This window comes from Desmodus rotundus, chromosome 6 (genome assembly GCF_022682495.2).
Source record: "Desmodus rotundus isolate HL8 chromosome 6, HLdesRot8A.1, whole genome shotgun sequence".
NCBI lineage: Eukaryota > Metazoa > Chordata > Mammalia > Chiroptera > Phyllostomidae > Desmodus > Desmodus rotundus.
The window spans coordinates 99503504-99526829 of record NC_071392.1 but is presented as its reverse complement, the minus strand read 5'-3'; the positions used below and the strand labels follow the sequence as shown (position 1 = coordinate 99526829).

Below are 23326 nucleotides of genomic sequence, written 5' to 3'. Positions count from 1 at the left end.
GCCGAGGGGGCACAGCTGGACCGACCCACTATTCTGTGCGTTTCTAACAGGTGATAGGTGATGCCGGGGACCACCCTCAGAAGAGTGAGGTCCTCGCGGGAATGATGAGGGAGTCCAATATAGGCAGGTCCCTCCTGTGTGCGATTCCCCAGGAACGAGTCAGCAGCACCAGCAGATCATTTGGGGGCTGCCGAGTGGGCATCTCAAATACCATCCACAGCCACGCCAGGGGTGACTTGATTTCCTAAAAAGGCAAATCTAAAATTCCAAGTCAAACATAGTTTCTCTCGGTTTGCAAAGTAGCTTTATTTCAGGAAAATGCAGTGTGTGTGAAATTGTGCAGAAAAGCCTTTGTAAAACGTAGTTGGAAACTAGGCTTAATTATAAAAATGTTTTCCACCTCAGTCAGTAGTTCCCAACAATTAATAACTCTGTTGTCTCCTGCCAGGGACACTTGGCAATGTCCAGAGATATTTTAGGTTATCACACTCTGGGGTAAGGGGGTGGTACTGGAATCTGGCAGGTAGAGGCCAGGGATGCTGCTCAAAATCCTACAATGCACAGGCCAGCCCCCACAACGAGGAGTTGTGTGGCCCAACATGTCCACGGTGCCAAGGCGGAAAACCCCGACCCACAGAGAGATTTTCAAAAATGAGGGACAATACTCCCCCCCCCCGTAAGAAACTCCCACACGTTGCGAAGTGCTCACACCCCCCGCTCCTAAGCGTCAGACGCTAGTGGCCTGCCCGCAGTGGCAGCAGTCTCACACAACGCCCCCGGGGGACGATGTGCAGCCCGGAGAAGAGCAGTGCGGCGTGGAGACAGACGTGGGCAGCTGGCACTGAGCAAGGGCCAAAGGGAACGGAAGAGCCAACCAAAATGATTTGCCACAAGGATTACAAACTCTAGCAGGGCCAGATGAAAGCGTATATACTCCTGCACATCTGGTGGTGGCTCTGTAATTAATACAAAATAATTACATCTTCTCGCCTGGCTCTCCCTCACAAACTCTACTTAATGAACACTGCCAATGACTTGGTAGATATGTAATTAAAATTTTTATTTATTTCTCTTTTATTTTTATAGGAGTAGCTCAACATATTAGAAAAGAGGAGAAAAACCCATACCGCAGGCACGCTTGACCTCAACTACCATTTAAGAGGCAACCGAGAGTCTTTGCTTGCTTTTTTTTTTCTTAATTCGTTCTACATGATTCATTCCGCAAAACAAGAAATAAAAGCACCAGTTCTCATTGCCCTCCCCTGCGTTTTCCCCTGCGTTAAAAAAGCAGTTTTAATTTTCTGCCAGGGTTTCATCGTTAGGCCTAAAGAAAAATCAGGTTTTTCCTCTTTTAAAATAAGGAATAATAAGAAAGGGCATATTGTCCCAAGGTAGACCAAGATGGAGGCCTCCTGTGTACCATCCTCTTCTAGTACAGGAACACGGACCTTCCAGAAAAATCTACCACATCCATCAATCATGGTGGCATATGAGGAGTTCTCTCAGATGGAAATAACATCAGAGCCGGGTTTTAACCGAAAACACTTGGATCTGGAGTTTAACTGAGTAACTGTGCAGATATTCTTGGGGAAATGACTTTAAGTTATTAATAATGCTAGTGTTTAACACTTTGGCACACCAAACCATCACAGGCAACGTAAAAAGCATTGATTTGAGAGACCAAGAAAAAAAAAAGAAAGAAAACCCAAATCTGAATGGCCTTTACCAGCCAGGTGAGGCCGGCCAAATCCTCGGCTGCAAAGTGCAGACGCTTTTACTCCTGCATCGCAGGCTTGTAGCACTGACAGGAGGTCAGGCACAGACGTAGCACGAGTGGCATCGAATAAACTTGGAAAATGTCAAGTTGTCACTACAACAGGCCCCTTTCCTGCTGAGACTCCAAAAAGCCAAGTAACATGAGTCCAGCATCGCAACCTGAGGTCTTAGGAACCGATTGACTTCCTTGGTTTTTGCACAAGGGCCTGTCATGAAGGCGCTTTCCAGAAAATGATGCTCACGTATGTTTGTGAGCATTTTGTAGGGAAGGACGGGGTTGTCGCACAAATCTGGGGAGCAGTGAGTTACATAAAGACTCGTTGTGTTGCGTTGAGTTTCAATTGCGGGATTTCTCAGAGTCCTTCATATGCTTTGGTGTATTGTGCCTTTCCCAAGAGGGGACTATGATATAATCAGATTATTCTCTTTCTCCTTGCTCCCTTTCCCAGACCAAACCTTGTCCTAGGACAAACCCAGACAGAGAAGTTTGGGTGCTGTTCAAATCTGTTACGAGTTCAAGAAAGTATCCGTGGTACAAGGTTCTGTAAAACTGGTGCCACGTGAATACCGTGGCCGGGGGGAGAAAATGAGGGCTTCAAACAGACCTCACGGGAAACTACACCCTTCACCCAGGACTCCACCCCATTTTACAATGTCAGGTGCTTGCACTCTTTAGGGCAGAGAGGTGTTTGTCATTTTTTTTAAAGTAATTTGAGAGAGAGAGAAATGTTGATTTGCTATTCCACTTATCTATGCACTCTCGTTGCTTCTTGTATGTGCCCTGAGCTGGGATCGAACCCACAACCTCGGCATACTGGGACAGTGCTCTGAGCCACTGAGCCACCCAGCCAGGGCCTGTCATGCTTTTCTCTTCCTCTCTTTTCTTCCCTTCCTTTTCCTACCTTCTCCTGATGCCATTGCAATTTCTGGCCTCTGCTTTCTCTCTCTTTCTTTGACCCATCTCCCCGCCTTCAACCACATGACCATCCTTCAAGTTTCCAGACCTGCCTGGGCATTCCGGCCAAGTCAAAGGAAAGACAACTAGCTTTCATCTCTGAAACGCAAAGCGCGTGTGGAAGGGAATGGCGCCTTCCACTGACCATCTGCCGTCTACATAGGGTGGTACCTAAAGCGAACACGGGGGACTTCCACAGGGGAAGGCCTGAGTTTTAAGCCACCCTCTGCTGTGTGACCGTGGACAAGTCATTAACCTCTCTGAGACTTTTTTCCTCTTATTTTTAGAATGAGATTCTTTCAAGGGTCAATGGTAATTTATGTAAGCTCCCTGGTATTTGGTAGGTGTAGAGTAACTGGTTGCTAGTATTATAGTCTACTATGCTTTACCAAGGGATTGTTTATGTTGCTAGTTATGATTATTTTGCACATAATTTCTCTACATACCTCAAATGTCATGTAATCTTCAACTTGTCTTTATTCTTCAAATGGAAACATAGAAATTTTCCTTTTCCAAAAGGTGAAATATATATAGGGCCAAGGTTTTTTTTCTCAGTAAAATGAACACTGTCACTAAATCAGTGATTTTCATCTCATGGCACACATAAACCAATTACTAAAATTCTGCAGCACACCAAAAATATACTTTTTGACAATCTGAGAAAAAAGGATATAATTTTGATTAATTTATAAAATAATAATAGTAATTACCTACCCTTTTTACTCCAAAATGACTTTTTAAGAAATCATGTGCCTATACTTGTATATAAGGATTTCTGGTACCAAGAATGAACCAATCAGATGCAATCTTTCTATGCAATGTGACCAATAAGATGCACCTCTATTGTATGACCTGTATTGTGGCTCAGCACAGGGCATTCACACTGGACGGCTATTGTTGTGTTGGCTGTTGTCATTTTTTTATTTCACAATCGCAGGGAAAAGAGGTCAGTGCCCCTGACTAAATAGTCAGGTGTCGCATGTTTTAAAAGTTTTTGTGGCACCCAGTTGAAAAATCACTGCACTAAATAATAAGATATAAACAAGGAAAACTACCTTGTTTTGGAAATTATATAGAAATTTCTATATAATAGAAATTATAGGCATTTTTACAGTAATCCAAATAGCACATAACCTGAAAAAAAATTCACCTCACCAACCTCCCACAGCAAAACACACTTTTAAGTAGCACTTCCCCACCGTAAAAATGGCCCTATCTTTTTTTTTTTCAATTTCTGTTGTCATACAATATTATATTAGTTTCACATGCATAGCATAGTGATTAGAGTTTCACATAACTTCTGGCAGGGGTGTCAAACTCATCTTCACAGGGGGCCACATCAGCCCACGGTTGCCTTCAAAGAGCCAAAATAATATTAGGACTGTATAAATATAACTACTCCTTAACTGTTAAGGAGTTGAACTTGCATTCAGCCCTTTGAAGGCAACTGCGAGGCTGCTGTGGCCCCCAGTGAAGATGAGTTTGACACCCCTGTCTTATGGAATAGTCACCACCATGAGTCTTGTCCCCATCTGGAAAAATGGTCCTACTTTTGACTCGAGAATTCCACACTTGGGAATGTAAGCTTATGGAAATACAACGCACTGAAAGGCTTTAAACCAAAGATGTTCCTCACAGTGTTATGTGTCACTGAATAAAACTGGAAGCCAATTAAATGTCCGACATCAGAGAATGATTTGGTCAACTCTGACAGTGTAGGAGGTAGAACTCCTGTAGCTCTTTACAATGAAGCTTGCAAGTGAAAACATATGGAGAGAAATATTACACGGTGGGCAATTACAACTATGTAAGCCTAGCAGAAATGCACAAAGAAAACACTAGAAGAAAATTCAGCAGAATGTGAAGAGGACCTCTCCCTGAGTGGTGGGGCCATGGGTTACATGTTGTGTGTTTCAAAATGCTTTATAAGTTCTTAAAAATCATGCATTATATTTTTATTTTAAATGGCAGCTAAATGCACATAACATAAACTTTATCACCTGAATCATTTTTAAGTGTATATTGTGCAACGACCATCAGCCCCCATCTCCAGAAGTCCGCCATCTTGGAAAGCTGAAACTCCAGACCCGTTAAAGAGCGCTTCTCCACTCCCCCTTCCCCAGAGCACCTGGCAGCCCCCATTCTGCTTTGTGTTGCCATGAGTTCGACCTCGCTAGGTACCTCATATCCTTAAAAGGATACTATATTTGTCATTTTATGGCAGCTTTACTTTCACTCAGCATAATGTCCTCAAAGTTCATTCATGTTGCAGAATGTGTCAGAATTTCCTTTCCTTTTTGAAACGGAACAATATTCCATTGTAGGACTAGACTACACTTTGTTTATCTCGTCATCCACTGATGAACATCTGGGTTGCTTCCACCTTTTGGCTGTTGTGAATAATACTGCTACGAACATGATGTACAAATATCTCTCCCCTACATTATCTTTTAAAGGGTTTTTTTTTTCCTGAATTGGCTCTTCTTTTCTGTGTCCCATCATCGGGTTCTGTCACGCACTAAACTTGACTGTGACTCTGTGCAGAACATGAATACCGACAAAATAGTCCAGGTGGGCAATCTGACTACATGGGGGAAATAACACCCCGAGCTCTTCCTCAGAAAATAATGCATCTTTTTTTGTTGTTGTTCTGATTCCCATTACAGGACAAATGCCTTAGTTTCAACTTTCCAGCCTGGATCCCCCTCACACTGAGTCCTTCGTTGCACCGCCCCGCCTCTGACATTGAACTCCTGATACCCTGCTCTGAGAAGACTGCCAAAAAAACCCAGCAACAACAACAACAACAAAAAAAAAATACCCCAGCCATTTCTCTTCATCCTCACTAACAATTTGGTAATGAAGTATTGATTTCCACTTCTCTGCTTATGGACGATATTAGATTTTCATTGATAAACTGCAATGGGGCTGTCTCGTCTCCACGGCCCTCTTGTCATTGTCACGAGAAAACAAAGTGCCACTGAAGAAAAATAATGCCTGAGAACATTGATGTCCTTATTTTGTCAGTTTGTAACATTTGACAGGAAAGGGTAGGGGGGAGTATCAGTCTCCATAGTTTAATGTCCAAGTGGGCTACACTAAATGTAGACGCCTGGAAGCTTACTTTTCATGGTAATGTCCACTTCCTATTTATAACCCCTCTGGGAACGTTTGTCTAAAGGAAATGTTTCTGTTCAGTGCAACAATTACGGTTGCACCTGGATTGCCCAGTCCTGCCCCTGCACTAGGGAGCCATTCATCACCGCAAAGTGGAAGAATTATTAAGTTAAACCAGACTTTGAGCCAAGAAAACCTCGGAACGATGTTCATCTTCTGTGAAAGTTGTTCAAATAGTCGGGCTTAACCATGTTGCTGCCAAAGACTTTTTTTCCCATGCAGTGGCAGGCACCTTTATTATCATCATGATCTTCTCATTGGTTTTGTTTTGTTTTTTGTTTTTTTTTTAAATAATAGTTTCAAGCCTGCACCACTGTCATATGAGACCTGCAAATTGGGAGGATGGGGGGGGCGGGCAGGGCGGGCTGGGGGGGGGGGACTTGGTGAGATGCCGAATCGGAGACGAAGCAAGAAGATGAGATCATTGCAGGGTGGGAAGTTCAGCAGCAGCCTTTTCTGGTAATCTCTTTCTGCAGGACTGGTTGTTTATGGGCTCTGAAACGCAGCTCAGCTTTAGAAGCAACAGAAAGCATGAAATAGGGTGTCCATTTTAAATGTGTTCCTGCAACTTTTTTCATTAAAACTTTGAGGGCCCAATTTTAATTTGTGGAATATTCCCGTTAATAATGAGATCTAATTAAGACATCCATTAAAAGCCCGTTAAAGTTAATTTAACGTAAAAATTCCAATAGAACTGTATTAGATTTTCTCCATTAAATTAACGTTATGGATTTTTAACGGATGTCTTAATTATACGTTATTATTAACAGGAATACTGTATTACACAGATTAAAATCAGGTCCTACGTCAACGTGGAAAAGCTAAGAGCATGTTTTAATATCAAAAGTCTTGCATACCTAGTGCGCATTCTGGAAATGCAAGGGGTACATCTGTTTACTCTTGCTGAGCATTTTCTATGCGACTGAAAGCAACCTGTACTAGATAAATCATCACTGCGTTTAAACCATGAATTTCCTTATTCTCAAAGGACAAATAAGTGTGGGTTGTGTTGTAAACTGCTACTCAGCAATGGGTGAAATGTTTAAACTGTTCTAGGCACAAGACTAAGAACCAGATGATTTTGAAACAAAAGAAATATTTTTGTTGTTGTTGCTTTAATGACCAAGGTTATCACACACACACACCAAAAAAATCTCAACACCAAGAAAACAAAGCCAAATATACCCTCTTCACTATTTCTCATGGAGGCTGCCTGTTGGAATTGTTTTCGAAATTTTGACATGATCCCTAAATTCAACATTGGGATTAAAAAAAAAAAAAAAACCTTCTTATTTACCTCCTAGGGAAAGTATTGCCCTTATGCCACATATAATAGCAAATTGCTTTTTTTATGGCGTGCATAACCTAGATGGGAAAAAATATGGCGCTTCGGGGAAGGAGGGAAAAAGTAAATGAAGTTCCAGGAATGTCATTCTGAAGTAATGAGGCATGGACAGAAAATACACCCCTCACATCATCGGATTGAGATGGCAGTCGAAATAGCTTCATCGAGGTGTCAGCACTCATCCATCAATCAATCACCCACAAGGAAAAATCGCCACAGTACAACGGGGCGGCTTTTATGGGATTTACTCATGGGCATAGGGAATCGCGGCTCAAATGTAGTTCTGACATGAAAAGCAAGGTGCTGATATTATTTTTTATGATGGGAGGATCATAAAGTGAATTGAGAACAGCGAGGTCTGTCTTTGCTTAACCTATTCAACCAGAAATGAATGGAGCTCAACTGGAAAGACACAGTCTTGGGATGGGTTAAGCTTGAAGGGTGGACTCTACTGAGCCCTGTCCTTCAACAACGCAATTCTGTTAAAGGAAAGCCAATGCATTAGCATTGGGGATCTTGAAGCTGTTAAAAACTGCCCGCTCAGACCCAGGGGTAGTCGATAAAGTTTCAAAATTCAGATTCTGCCGCAAAGTCCAAAAGCAGATTGTGAGCTCTTGTTCCAACCTGGGGCAGGGGGTGGGGAGTGGGGAGGGAACAATACAGGTCTCGATTCCGTGGAAATAGTTTCCCTTTTAAGAAAGAAAGAAAGAAAAAATAAATCATCTGCTTCAACGTATAATCTATACAGTTTTGTTAGTGCAATTTCTATGGAGGGGCGGGGTGGGAGGCGAGAGACAAAAATATTGATAAATTTGGTAAGACTCATGAATCGTCACTTGGTAACCGTAAATGTCACCGCTGAGGGACAGCTGCTACTGTTCTGAGGAAACAAGATCTGGGCTCGTACTGTGAAATACACACAATTCTTAGCATATTCCTAGAGACCAAGCCTGTCTTCATTTGGCAAGCCCCGCGAGGCTTCTAGAAACTTCTTTCTGGAGGAAAAAACTAAATAATAGAAACTCAGGAGAATGTTTTTTATCTGCTTTCATACCATTCTTTTCCTCTTCGTGAATTAGTGTAGTTCTGATCAATCGGAACTTCAGAAATGGAAAGGAAGATGACATGCAGATTACGCTGGAGTATCTCCATGCGGCCACTGAGCCCTGGTATCGACCTGCGTGCAGGGAGAAACTGCCTTTCCTCTCCCATCCCTCCTTCTAGCTAAGGCCACCCATCAGCTGCAAATGGAGACGTCCATTAAAAAAACTGCATATAAATATTTAAGTGTTCTGTATTGGGCCCCATTTTGCAGTTCAGAAAATCCACCCAATAGACAGCATTTTACAAAACACTGGGGTCCCAAGGCAGAGCAGGAAACACAATGTATTCAGCAAACTCACCCGGCGAATATTAGGGGGCAGCTACATGAGGGGTCGTGGGTGCCCTGCCATACAGCGGGGAAGAACTCACACACGCCCTGGTCCTCTGGGTGTCCCCGGTAACTCCAAAAGACACGGAAGCCAGCCATTGGGGGAGGAGCTCACAGGGGGTCCTACCGCCCCCGTGTTACTGGTGCTTTATTTCCGTTTTTCAAAATAATATTTCAGAATAGGGGAGTCTGCTTCTGAAAAGCATACAAGGAGGAAATAGCTTAAAAATAGGTCAAGGCCCAGAAGCCGAATATAATCGGAGAATAAATTGGATAGCCCAGGCAGTCCCCACAGAATTTCTTTGAGGTCACCAATAGATTTTTTAAAACTCACCCCCAGAATGTGCCTGCTTAGTTGTCTGAGCCTCGCATAATTAATGTCACGGGCAGAAGCCACCGAACGTAGTTGAAATGCAGAAAACAAACAAATGAAATGACTTCTTTGGGAAGCATTTACGTAACTCTGGTTAAGCAGTGAGGAGGTGTGTGCGTGCGTGCGTGTGTGAATTTCACTGTTATTTTCCAGGGTCTATGGACGGGAACACAGTAAGAGTCTATGATTTTCTGAAAGTTTTCACAGTAAATCCAAAGATTACAAGGCCTTCCAAGGTGCTTGCTTTCTGTTACTTCTCCGTCTGTCATTTCCCAGGTTATTTGCGTCCAAACCTTTTTCATCGGGTTTCATTTTTCAAGCTTATTAAGTGTTTTTGCTTTTTAAAAACCCATTAAAATGTCATTTTCACATTATCTTCTATTCTCTACAACAAGAATAGAAGTGTGTTGAATGCTAAAATACTAATAATAAGAAAATAAATTGGAGGCTTTAAACACACATACATCTCTAGTTCTAAAAATCAATACAAGTGTATCTATTTTGAAAGTGCATTAGGCAAAAAAAAAAATCACAACTGAACTTTGGTTTATTTTTTTTTTCCTCTGTGAGATGTCAAAATGCTAATTTCACTTTCTCTTTTCTAAGACTTTCTCAAAATATCCATGAAATACTTTTAGACAAAGATCGAGCAGGAGAAAGAGATAAATCCAACCCCCTCAGACGGAGAGACATGTTTTCATTGTAGGCAGGCATTAAACATGGGAAATGTGTGAATCCTCTTTAGAATTTCTACAGGAGAATTTTACCTCTTCATCCCAAGTAAAGGCCACTCATCTCCTTTGGTTTCCTGTGACAGATTCAGAGGCCAGGAAGATACACAATTTCCAGGCTAGAGTTAATCTCCTTCCAAGAGTAACGAACAATGGGCTAACGGGCGTGGGTGTTTCTCCAAAAATTATTCATGCGCAAGGCAGCCCAAAGCTTCAGGGAAAACTGGAAATGTTTTATGGATTAGACTAGGACTGTTTTTAAAATGCTGGTACCAGGTGGAATGCTACTTCTGCAACAGGACCCTGTCCATTTCCTTTGGAAAAATAGATGGCAAGCAAAATGGCTCTCCCCACGAATGGCACCTGATCTGGCCCCTTTTATCATACAAATGACTTTACCCCTAGCCATGTGATTCTCATCAAGGACTTTTAAAAGAACGATCTGTTTGAGGGAAGCAGATTAAATATCCACAGCCGTTTGTACGATGTTTATTTGCTTAAAACTGCTCTTGGAAGTACAAATAATAACTCTCTTGTGAGAACTCCCAAGAGTAGTTGAAAAATTTGAACAAATGCATTACTTAAAAAAAAAAAAAGAAATCTACCACTCCCTCAACTCCTCCAGAAAATAAATTTCAATGTGTTCACTGAATTACCTTGAACCTGAAACCTACATTCGGGTATCAGTCCCCAGGCAAGGCTTATATTTACGGGACTTGAACAATCGCACGATTATCTCTCAGACATGAAGACTTTTTTCAGTAATAATTTCACTTTGTAAATGACCCATATAACATTCAGGAATTATAAATGTGTATGTATATTTTTTTAAACACACAAAATTAAACTGGTCTGTGGAGAAAACGTATGAACTCTTCCTGTTCTGCATGGAGATAAATACTAGAAAAACATTTCAGTTTTACAATATTTTGAGCTATAACACATCAGATGCTAGAATGAGCAATGCAAGTCCAAAAAAGCTTCCATACAAAACAATTCTCATTTGGCTCAGGGTGCTTAAATGTCGTGATAGCCTGGGAGACAATGTACTTTTTAGTCTCTGATGGACTGATGTCTTTCTGATCTTTTCTGAGTTTGATTCCTAACAGCCAGGCACTGTCAGCGTGGAATCATCCACTCCCACAACCCTTAAAAACCAACAATAGTTGATCGTGCACAGCCTCTGCAATGGTCAGCCTGTTCTTACTCTGCAAAATGCTTGTAGCTTCTTAGAAAATTTGACATCAACCGTGTTTACGTTGCATAATTGCCGCTTTACATTAATTCTGCATTTTTTTTTCTTTTTGTAAAGGCAGTGGGGGCGGTAGGACCGAGTGAGTCGGGAGAATCACATTCATCCTCGCTTTGAAGGAAAGTGTTTATTTGCCAGCGAAGAAAGGCAAACACGTTTTTATATTAGGAAAGCAGACTAGTCATTTTCCAAGAAAAATGACGGCAACCATACCTGTCGAATGTTCCTGTGCAAGCGCACTAATTTTCTATCGCCTGCATGCTGTAATATAATAACACATTCGCCTGTACACTCGGAGGAGAAGCCAGGCTGTTTTCCTTGTGTATGATGCAGCTTGGATGGCTGGGAACGTAAGCCTCCCGTGCATTTTTATACTGTATATATTTGTAGATACTAACTATATTGCCATGTATGAACACAGATTTTGTTATATTTGCTTGTTTCTGTTTCCTACCAAACTGGCCCACAATGGGGATTCTTTTGTATAGAAAAAAAAAAATATGCTTGTAATTCTTCCTGATCATTTTCTTTCAATAGCTTATGAAAGAATTAGAGCTGAGTTTACAAAGAAATTCTAAAACCCGAGTTTGTCTGTCTGCATGAGCCCTGTCCTGCCAGGTCTGGGGAGGGGCCAACAACCTGGTTCAGAGTTTTTCTTGAAAGGCATGCTCCGCCCCTTGGGGAAACCTCAAACTCATCCATGTAGAATGACCCTCTTTGTATTTTATCTAATAGTGCCTGAAAAATTTTTTAATGTCTTCTTAGAGGAAGAATTCATAATTGTCAAAATTTGAAACATTAGCTTAATTTTGTTTTTATGACCTCGCAATTCTTCTCTGTATTTGTTCGGTCGCTGCTGTAATGGGGCCCCAGGCCGTTCCTGACATCGGCGTGTTCTTCTTCTGCATTAAAGGATGTTTTTAAAATTACGGAGATTATTGAGCCAACAGGCTGTTTTAATCAAAACCATGTTTCACTTGTTTTTGATGATTATAAATGGTCCTTGCAATGAAAAAAAGAAAAAAAAGTTTTCTGCCAGGAAAATTATACCACCCTGTGGCCAAACAGATTCATCACAGATAGGCATCCATGCCCCCTTCTCTGGGATCTGGAAAATGCTTCCCTTGGCCGGCCACACTCACCTGTACTCCCCATCGTCCTGAACGTTAGCACTCAATGCAGCGACTATTTGCAAGCCTCCGAAGGCCAGGCCGCCTCGTCAGGGCCCGAAGACAAACAGCCCTGCTGAAAATGACGGCTTTGCAGCTGGAAAGAACCGCAGGGATTTTCAGAAAAGGTGCTCCTGCGTTATGTCCCTCCGTGCCACCATGCTGTCATTTCTCCTAATTAGAGACAGCCTGGTCTCGCTATCCCGCATCACTTAAATCAGGTTAACAGAAACATTTGGATCAGCCCCTTGCTGGATAGAAATGACTTGGGCTGCATTCAAGATGTGCGCCTGTATATCATGCTGCAGCGAGGAAATTATCTCTAGAAGGAGAGGGGTTTTTTTTTAATATAATTTTACCAGTGGAAATAAATTCCGATGGCGGAGATGAAGACAACCCTTAAATTATATCACCGAAGCCATTATTTTTTACATCTAAAGAGGTTGTTTTTTTTTTTTTAAGAAAATCATTCTACTTTGAAAATTGTAATTAAAACCCTCAATAATAGTACTTCTCTTAGCTATTGTGAAAAAAATAATAACAACACACTCACCAAGGTGATGTGGAGCCCCTCATTTCCATCAGAAAGCTTTCTATAAGTGTATTATTTACATTTTCAAACAGGATAACTCTTTCCTTTGTGACAAAAAAAAAATAGTCTTTTTTTCCTTCCCACTCAGCAGTTATTGGAAATAGACTGTTCCCATCTGAAACCTTATCATAATTTGCATCAAGAAAGCCAGCAGCCAGCATTAAGGACCTGGGTGTGTTCAATTATGATTTGCTGGAGGCTGTCCCGCATTCTCATGCCGCAGCTATTGAAACACCTTTCAGAAACCTAGCTCACTGGTAGCCCGCAGACCGGCCTCTCAACACCATTAGCTTGGCAAATGGCTTCATTTCCGTCAATGCCGACTTCCGCTTTGGCCAATTGAAAAAAAAATGAAAATTGAAGGAGAGGAGAAGAAAAAACACAGATGCACTTAAAACATGAAAAGAATTATTTATATGATAAAAATATATTTAGATTTTCAAAGCACAAGACTGAATAGAAGTGCTCTTTTTATTCTTTCTGAAGATGTTACTGTTAAATGTCTTTCTACATCAGGCTGAATAAATCTGTAATGACATTTGATGGATTGATTTTGGTCCAAGTGTGTTTTGTAAAGATGGCAAGAGAGGACAGGGACAAAGCAGATGGAAGGGGGGTGGAGGAGCGGCGCTGACCCCCAGGGGCCCCGGCGGGGCAGTTGTTGGTGGGCCCCTCTGTGGCTGGGACCTACTGACCATGCCCAACTTCCACCTAATCTCCAGTGGATTTTTTTTAACAAAGGCCAGCACCCCTTGCTGGGTTTCTGGGCAGCCTCTGCACACTCTCCAACCTGGTCAGCTCTGCCTGAGTAATTTATGATGCAATCTGAGCAGAGGCCTGGGCAGCTGTCTCACAAATTCATGGATGCGCGGCGGAGGGCAGACCGGACTGAGACGGCCGGCCTCCCCCTCGGAGTGATGGCCCCGCCTAGCACTCAGTTTCCCTGTGTGCTCCCCCCATTCCCTCGAGTGTGTGGGGGACACTGGACCATGTATCACACACCAGCTGCCCAAGCGGATGCGGATCCCCTCCCCCCCACACCAAGAAATGACTTGTCATCTTCGAACAGCAAGCTCGCAGTGTCCATGCCACAGGGCTGCGTGAGACCCACACTCATTATAATGGCCCCTGTGTCACCTGTGAGCTCCATTTTATTGCCACGGCCCCATGTCTAGGCCATAAAATATGAGCGGCCAGGCTAGAAATAGCAGGACAGGTGAGGAGAGGGGTGGGGTGGGCAGTGAAGGCAGAGTGCTGGGATTAGAAATGTGGACCAAATCAAAGAGCTCACTCAGTGACTACTGAGCACCTACTATGTGCTAGGCCTGAGGCTTACTTAGACTGATGAGGCAGAATGTTAACAGTGTTGAACAGGGTCTGGAGTCAATATCTCGGCTCTGTGTTATCTCTGAGGTCTAAGGCAAGACTAAAGGAAGAATGGAACACTAGGAGAGGGTGACTATGGGGACTGGAGGGGCACAGAGGTGGCCCCAACCAATCTGGGAAGTCACGAAGGATTCCAGAAGGAAGTGATGTTGAAGATAAAGTGAATTTCTCAAAGGAGCACTACAAAAACCAAAAGTATACAAAACCACATCCCTCAACCAGTCCAATCCAGCAACAAGTCCTGTCGTTTCTCACTGCAAAATACAACTCAAATCTGTTCACGTTGCACCTTTCCTGGACTTCTGTGGTGGCTTCCCACCAGCCCGCAAGCCCTTCCACCGCAGTCCATTCTCCATTCAGCAGCTGGAGTGATCTTTAATAAAGTAAACCAGATCACGCCGCTGCGCTCCTCAAGACCAAAAGTGAGCGCACATTTTCTCTGAAGGGCTGCACAATAAATACGTTCGGCTGTGTGGGCCAAGGGACCCTGACCCAACCACTCCGCTCTGCCGTTGCAGTGAAAAGCAGCCACTGATAATAGTGAACAAATGTGTGGCTGTGTTCCAATAAAACTTTATTCACAAAAACAAGCAACAGCCTGGATTTGGCCCACGGACCATAATTTGCTGCCCCCTGCTCAAGGTCGTCCAACACCCAGGTCTCCATTCCTCTTTGACGGATTTCCTGTGGATGCAGGCCTGGAGGTGAGAATGTGAGGGAAGGCAGTTTATATGGGAGGTGAGGCCAAGAAACATAAATGGGGAGATAGGGAAGGGAAGGAGGTTGATACATGAGCTTTAAGAACAATGACCACCACGGGCAGTGGGGCCCGATCCTACTAGCAACTCAGGGACAGAGCCAAGCCCGCCTCAGTCATTGTGCCTAAGCAGTGAGAGAGCTGGGGTCTGCATATACCACCTCTGCTCAGTTGTTGGTGGAGGGCAGCTGCAGGGGGCAGGACTTCGAGATGACGTCCAATCCCCGCAAAGGCTGTGAGAGGTAGGCTTCAGTGGACAGAGAAGACCCCAAGGCAACTGACTGCAACCCAGGGGCCAAATCTTACCCTCCACCTGTTCGTTTTTAAATAAAGTTTTATTGGAACATAGCCACACCCATTTGTGTACTTGCTGTTTTCAGCAGCCAAGTTAAGTTGTTATGACAGAGGCCCTATGTGGTGCCCACGTGTTTCCCATGTCCGCACGCACCCTCCAAGTCCTGGTGACATGGCTGTAACCAGACCTTTTTCTCTTGGCCCCCCAACACCCAGACTACAGGGCCTGGCACAAATAACGCCCCCATTTTAATTACAAAATCTTTCATTACAAAATCATAAGCATGTAATTCTATAATAAAGCAATACCACACTTAAGCACACCCTATGACATTTTAAGTGAAATGTTCAAATTAAAACTACAAATTATTACACCCATATTATTACCTTACCCACCGCACTGAAGAAGGCCTTCCTTCTGCCGGACCATGTCTTTACTCTCTGGCCTTTCCCCCAAAACATTCGCCCTCCTGCGTTACGTTGTCACTAGATGATAGACTCTGTGAAGGCAGAAACCATTGTATCCTCAGCCTCCCGGACACCCTACCATGTCTCACACATCACAGGTGCTGAAGGTAATCAGTGAAGGGGCCAGTGAGTCCTCGCTGACACCTCAAGACTCACCCAGTGTTGACACTTAACCTGTGAGCAAGGCACAATGCTAAGAAATGTCCCAGGGCTCACAATGACCCCAGAAGGTGTGTACTCACACCCCGTTTTACAGGTGAGAAGACCGAGTTGCCCCTTCCCCCATGCCCCTCGACATGGTGCGCACGGAATCCAGACCTAAGTTTGTGACATAGGAAAGCCACACTCGCATAAGCCCCTGGCATGGTGCTTGGCAAGCGGTAAGCCCTTTCCAGATGCTGGCTTGATCCCTGGGCCTGAGGGCTGCGGGCAAGCAGAGAGTGTCCAGGACTCCAAGGGCCAGCAGTGTGACCGGGAGACCTGCGGGATGAGTGACAGAGGAGAGACACATCACTGCAGCCAAAGAGAATGTGGCAGGCAAAGCCCCTTGTCATGTATGAATTTGTGTCTCTTTGTCCCCTAGGTTACCAGTTCTCTCTGGGCCTCCTTCCCAGGCCCCGGGACTAAGCGCCTCCTGCCCCCAGGGGAAACGGACAGACCTTGGAGAACACACAATGGTCTTCCATGTAACTAACAGCAAGTTTCCTGCCCCCAGCCTCTCCCACTCGCCCTCACCCCTTGACTGTTTACTTTTAGTGGCTCTCTCTGGCCCCGGCAATCTGTCCAAAGACCTCAGCCAGCCTGAGACCCTGCCTGGTCTGGCTCCTGCCTTCCAGGACACAGGCTTCTTCTAGCACATTCTACACTCCAGCCAACCTGGAGTCCTCTCAATTCCAGCACTCACCTTTGCAAAGGGCCGTGACCCTGCCTTCTTCTCTGACTTGAGTCTAGGGTCAGTCCCCTGCTGTCCGGTGGCACCTGGACTGTCCTTTGGCAAAGCCATTGCACTCACGGAGACATGTGCTGTCTGCTTGTCCCCTGCACTCACCAGAGGGCAGAGCCGGGCATGCAGCCACGCCCCCACCACCACTGCGTCCCCCAGCATCACGTCCCCTGGCCACGCACAGTGGGCACTCAGTGAAGGTGTGTTTGTCACAAGTGGCGAAGGCCCTGTCTCGGTCTTGCTCCGCGTGTCCTCAGATGTGCTCTTCACTGCATTACAGAGGGGAGACTGTGCCATGCCCAGGGCAGTGAGGATGACCACAAGGCCCAGAGGGTCCAGCAACAGCTCTGAGATCATGTGACGCTGTGAAGTGAACCTGAGACCCGGGTCTGATGTCACATCACAGCGCACGGTCCCCTCGGCTGGATCACGTTTCCATGACGTCTTCTGCACCTTTGCTCTCCCATTCAGAGCCAGTGAGCAGGTATTAGTCTGACAGAGAATAGTGTAGTGCAGTGTCATATAGTAGAGTGTAGCGTAGTATAGTGTGGTATAGTGTCGTGTAGTAGAGTGTAGTGTAGTATAGTGTAGTGTAGTGTAGTGTAGTACAGTATAGTGTAGTGTAGTACAGTATAGTGTGGTATAGGATAGTATAGTATAATATAGTATAGTGTAGTATAGTATAGTATAGTATAGTATAGTATAGTATAGTGTAGTGTAGTGTAGTGTAGTGTAGTGTGGTATAGGATAGTATAGTATAATATAGTATAGTGTAGTATAGTATAGTATAGTATAGTATAGTATAGTATAGTGTAGTGTAGTGTAGTATAGTGTGGTATAGGATAGTATAGTATAATATAGTATAGTGTAGTACAGTATAGTGTAGTATAGTATAGTATGATATAGTATAGTATAGTATAGTATAGTATAGTGTAGTATAGTAAAGGATAGTATAGTAAAGGATAGTAAAGGATAGTAAAGGATAGTAAAGTATTAGTATAGCAGTGATTTTTAACCTCTGTGCCACAAGAATTTTAAAAAAACACACTACCAGAGTACTGAGTCAGGGGCACTGACCTCTTTTCCCTTAGATTGTCAAATAAAAAATGGTAACAGCCAACATAACAATAGCCACCCGGTGCCAATGAATCAAAATTATACCTTTGTATTTTTTCAGATCGGCAAAAAGCAGTGTTGGTACGTCGCAGAACTGTAGTTCAGGTGTGCCGTGGGATGGAAGGGTTGGTAATCGTGGTAGCACAGCGTGGCGTGATGTGCTCTAGTAACATGTAACAAACACTATATTGTATGAATAATACTGCATCACCTAACACTGTTTCTATAATTCACACCAATACTTAACTCTTACTGAGCACTCGCTCTGTGTCGGGTTCTTGACAAAAATGACCTCTTACTTAGTCTTTAAAACTGCCCTAAAATACGCATCCTCAACAAGGGGGAGTCGCTCGCCAGAGGGCAAAAATTAGTTCTGGGTGGGGTGAAAAATCTTAGCGATGACAATGCTTTGTGGTCCTCCAAGGGGCCACAGTACGTAAACAGATGCACTATGTATTTCTGGCATTAAAATTCCCCTGACGAGGGAGACAGTCTGGTGGGGGGAGTCTTAAAAAGTTCCTCAAAGGGCAGTTTTTTCAGAAGGTTAATGGCACCACCCTAAAACCTAACCGTGGTCATGAACCCCAGGAGCAGACTCAGAGACGTGAGCTGACCTGTCCAAAGTCACTCAGCGACTAACTCCTACATCAAGAATTCAAGTCCAAGTCTGTCTAATGCCAGAAGCCATGGCTGCAGTGAGTTCTGGCAGTCACCTCCGGACATCAGGTGGGAGCGAGCCGTAGGCACGTCCCGCGGGTCCCACCGGTCAGTGTGGTCCTCACACCAGCAGCTGGGAGATGGCCGGAGGAGCGAGCCTCAGGCCCCGCCCCAGAGGACGGTGTGCACATCCAGTGCTGGGGGAGCTGGATCCTCACGGGCACAGGTGAGTCACCACAACCACCTGGGACAGAAAAGACACAAAGACACCTACAGCTGTTCCCACCTGGTAGGTTCCCAGCCCCAGTCAGAAACTCCCTTGTCAGGCTAATTATACGTAAGGGTGTTCTGTGACTTGCAGTGTTCCCAGAAAAAGAAAGAAAAATGAAATTCTCTTTCAGGCTTTCAGGGTAGATAATGTCAAATATTTACGGAGCAAACATCATTGTAGAGGCGCCATTCTCTTCCAGCTGATGAAGGCGCTGTCAATCACGCCGGGATGAGAGGCCTGTCAGCCCCTCTCAACAGAAGCCACCTGTCATCTCCATGGAACCGGGAGCCTGCCAGGCTGGGAATGCGGGGGGAGAGGGCTCTGAAGGCAGGCCCGGGGGTGGGGGCGTGGGGGTGCGGTTCGGGGAAGCCTAAGGCCCACCTTTGTGGGAGGGCCTGCATGAGGCCGGCTGTTGCGTGACTTTGCCGAGTTGCTGCGGGTGGTGGGAGAGAGGCCTCAGGGCACAGGGGACTGTGCTGTCAGAGCCTGAAGCACAGGGGCTGGCCCTGCCCAGGGCTCAGTGGTTTGGGTTTGGGACCTGAGACTTTGCACGTCTGCCCAGCTCCCAGGTCCTCTTCCAAAGACATGAACCAGTGACTCCCGACTGGATGCCTCCTTTCTCCTCTCAACGCGCAGTCTCTCCTGACAAAGCAGCAGAGAGATGTTTTCAAAGCCCATCCCGTCACACCCTGCTCACAGCCCTCCAATGGCCCCCACACCACTCGCTGTAAAACCCCAAGACCTCCCCCTGGCTGGTGTGGCTCAGGGGATTGAGTGCCAGCCTGCGAAACAAAGGGTCACTGGTTCTATTCCCAGTCAGGGCACATGCTTGGGTTGCAGGCCAGGCCCCCAGTAGGGGGCATGCTGGAGGCAACCACACATAGATGTTTCTCTCCCTCTCTTTCTCCCTTCCTTCCCCTTCTCTAAAAATAAACAAATAAAATCTTTTTAAAAAATAATTAATAATAGATAAATTTTTAAAAAACCAATACCTCACCATAGGCTGCATGAGCAGACCCTGGGCCGCTGCCCCACCTCCCACCCAACCTGCTGACCTCCCTGCCCACTTGCCCTCCCAGCCCCACCTCCGCCCCCCCCCCCGAAGTCATCCACCATAGGGCCTTTGCACTGGCTGTCCCCTCCACCATGCATGGCTTGTTCCCACACTTCACTGACGTCTCTGCTTAACTGCCACCTCATTGGTGGCACCTGCCCTCCCAGGGCACATCAACACCAGATATGATGTTATATAGTCCTTTGTTCACATCAGCGGTTTACAGCTGGGCGGCTCTGCCCCCGACCCTCCAGAGGACATTGGGACGTGTCCAGAGACATTTTTGATTTTTGATTGTCAGGACTGGGGAGTGTTTCTCCAGGGCAGAGGCCCCAGATGCCACCAAATACCGTCCAGGACATAGGTCAGAACCCAAGGCAGAAAATGACCCGGCCTTGAGTGTCAGTAGGGCTGTGGGTGAGAACCATGTTTTGCGCATGGATGGTCCCCATGCAGTTAGGGACAGTGCCGCATCGCAGACGCTCAGAGAGTCTTGGATGGGTGGATGGTGGATGGGAACTTGGAATACACAAGTGGGTCTCTTCTTTTCTTTTTGGATGGCAGAGCATCCAGTTTCCTCTTTTCTCGAATAATCACGTCCATGTTTCTTCTGGGGAGTTCCTCTCTCCATTAGTTATCTATTGCTGGTTGGTATGGGTTGAATTATATTCCTCGAATAAAAGATATATGGAAGTCCAAATCCTCAGTACTTGTGAATGTGATCTTATTTCGAAATAGGGTCTTTGCAGATGGAATCCAGTTAAGATGAGATCATTAGGGTAGGCCCTGAATCTAATCTGACTGGTACCGTTATTAAGGCAAGGAAGTTTGGACACAGACATGCACCAAGGGAAAATTACTCGAAGAGACACTGAGCCTATGGCCATGTCTAAGCCAAAGAATGCCCGAGGCTACCAGGAGCCAGGAGCCAGGAGCCAGGAGCCAGGAGCGAGGTCAGCAACAGACCCTTCCCAGGCATCCTCAGAAGAAACACAGACCTGCTGACACATTGACTTTGGACTTCTGGCCCCCAGCACCGTGGGGAAATACATTTCTGTGTTTCTAAACCACCCACCTCGTGGCATTCTGTTAAGCCAGCCCTAACAAATTCATACACCACCTAAGAAATTGTCCCAACACATGACGACGTAAAACAATAGGCACGTGTAATCTCATCATTTCTGTAGGCCAAGAATCCAGGCATGGGGAGCCGTGGGCCTCTGGCATAGGGCCTCATGCAGGGTGTCAGGTGGGGCTGCGGTCTTGTCTCAAGGGTCACCTGAGGCAGGGTCCACTTTTGGGGAAATCAGTGGCTGTGGGCAGCATGAGATCCTCATGGCCCATGGGACTGAGGGCCTCAGAGCCTCTTTGGCTGTTGGCTGGAGATCTCAGTCAGCCATTAACACTTGGAAATCACCTTCAGGGTGGCTCTCACATGGCAGCTGCTCCATCACAGCCAGCAAGCACTTGCAATGAAACAGGAGCCAGGGTCTCTTGTGACCTCCTCATGGAAGTGTTGTTCCCTCCCTTTCCCCTCATTCTCTGCGCTACAATCAAGCCCTTAGGTCCAGCCACACTCAGGGGAAAGGGGTCACAGCAGGCAAGAACACCCAGATGTAGGGGTCACCGGGGCCCCCCTCAGAGGCTGCCTGTCACCTTCTCCCAGACTGTGCAAAGGGGGAGAGGGGCAGGTGTGCAGGCCGATCACATTCTTTCTCATCCAGGAAAAACTCAATTCACTCCCTGGAAGCCCAGAGCGGTCCTGCTTCCTCTCCTCCCCATGCCCAGTCCTCCAGCTGGTAGTTGGTCAGCTCCCCTGTGCCATTTCAAAACCAAAGAGTCGATTTTGTTTCCTACATCCATCAAACTCCGACTGATAAGGGGTAGGACAAATTTGCCTCATTTAGAAAAATAATGAATTATAGACCTTGAATCCAAGAATTGTACAGCAAATGCCTACCTGTTCAAATGGATGGATGGATGGATGGATGGATGGATGAAAGGATGATGGGTGGATGATAGATGCATGGATAAATGATAATGGATGGATGGACGATGGATGAATGGATGGATGAAAGGATGATGGGTGGATGGATAAATGATGATGGATGGATTGACGGATGAATGGATGAATGGATAGATGATAGATGGATGATGGATGGATGGATAAATGATAATGAATGGATGGATGGATGGATGGATGGATGGATGGATGGATGGATGGATTGGTGGACGGATGGGTGGATTTAAACCTCATGTGGCAGGCACACCAGCCCTAATTTCATCTACCCAAGAACTTTTCATATCAAGGTCTAGATAACATCAAGTTTCCTATTCAGTTACATTTCTTGGTTTTTATCTACTTAAAGCAGAGTAGAAACAGGGGGCGTGTATATGTGAGTGTGTGTGTCTTCTAATTTGTTCACATTTATTGGCTTCCTTAGGTATTCTGAAATTAACCAGGCCTGCTAAGGGACATTAGTAAATATTTGGTCATAAAGTATCTTCAGAGAACCATTTTCTGAGTTAACCACACCCGATAAAATCCTCTTGCATCATTGAAAGGCTTGTCTGGCTGTCAGGCAATGAGGTCGTTTTATTGAAAAGACTCATGATGTAGTGAACAAAAGCTTAGGAAATAAACTCTAATCCCCAAAGGAACACTCAATACAACTCGACTCACACTAAAATATTCAATTTATGGCCTATATTGAATCCTATGTCTATAATTTACTGTCCTAACTACAAAGGAGTTTTTTTTAATACAAACCAATTTCAATATATTTTACTATTTTCCTTGCCTCTGTTAAAGCAGAAATAACAAATTTTGCTGAAAGATTAGGAGACAAATGCAAGAGATTCCCAGGGCTGCATCTGACAGGCACCTAGTTTTCGTCAGCCTCTGAGTGCCTGTGATTGTGTGGAATGCCCTGGGTCCCCAAACGGGCATTCTCGTTTTTAACTGTCTTCCCAGGCGGTTCTGATACATGCCAGGAACAATAGCTCTTAGGAAAACGGCAATGTATTTATTCAGTAAATATTTCCAGAGCACCTACTATGTGCAAAAATCATTTACAACAGTAAACAAACTAGACAACAAAGTCCCCCTCATTAAGGAGCTCTCATTCCAGAAGGGAGAGAGAAAATAAGCAAAATGCAAGGAGGTCTGTCCAGAAGGTCTCCAGCCATGTGATAGGAAAAATAGAGACACTTACTGAAGAAGATAGAAGATACAAGAAATATTGTACATAGGACAGTGACGCCTCAGTCCCCTTCAAAGTAGGTACACTAGGACCTTACACAGTTTTCCCAGTTGCCATCAGCTGCCCCGTTGTATTTTCCTGAATCTCACTGATGGCCTGAAACCTCTTCCCTTACAAAGGTGATTATAGTTTTGGGAAAAGCCAGAAGTCACAGGGCACCAAACCTGGGCTGTAGAGGGGCTGAGTCACCTGGGTAATCTGATGTTTCACCAAAAAACTCTTCAAGAGATGTGATGCATGAGTGGGTGTGTTGTTTTGATGAAGCTGCCAATCACCAGTTGCCCATAGCTGAGGCCTTCTGAATCATCCCAATAG

The 23326-nt window shown here is 45.0% G+C and overlaps 1 protein-coding gene across 2 annotated transcripts in view; it reads left to right on the top strand.

Annotated features, from left to right (window-relative positions):
* The window catches only part of TSHZ2 (teashirt zinc finger homeobox 2), a 405639-nt gene extending 399848 nt beyond the window's left edge, over nucleotides 1-5791 (top strand). For both annotated transcript variants that reach the window (XM_045194613.2, XM_071221733.1), the window contains exon 3: nucleotides 5398-5791. In XM_045194613.2, the coding sequence (XP_045050548.2) occupies nucleotides 5398-5399 (2 nt within the window). In that variant the 3' untranslated portion in view covers nucleotides 5400-5791. The remainder of the gene's footprint in view (nucleotides 1-5397) is intronic.
* The last annotated feature ends 17535 nt before the right edge of the window (nucleotides 5792-23326 follow it).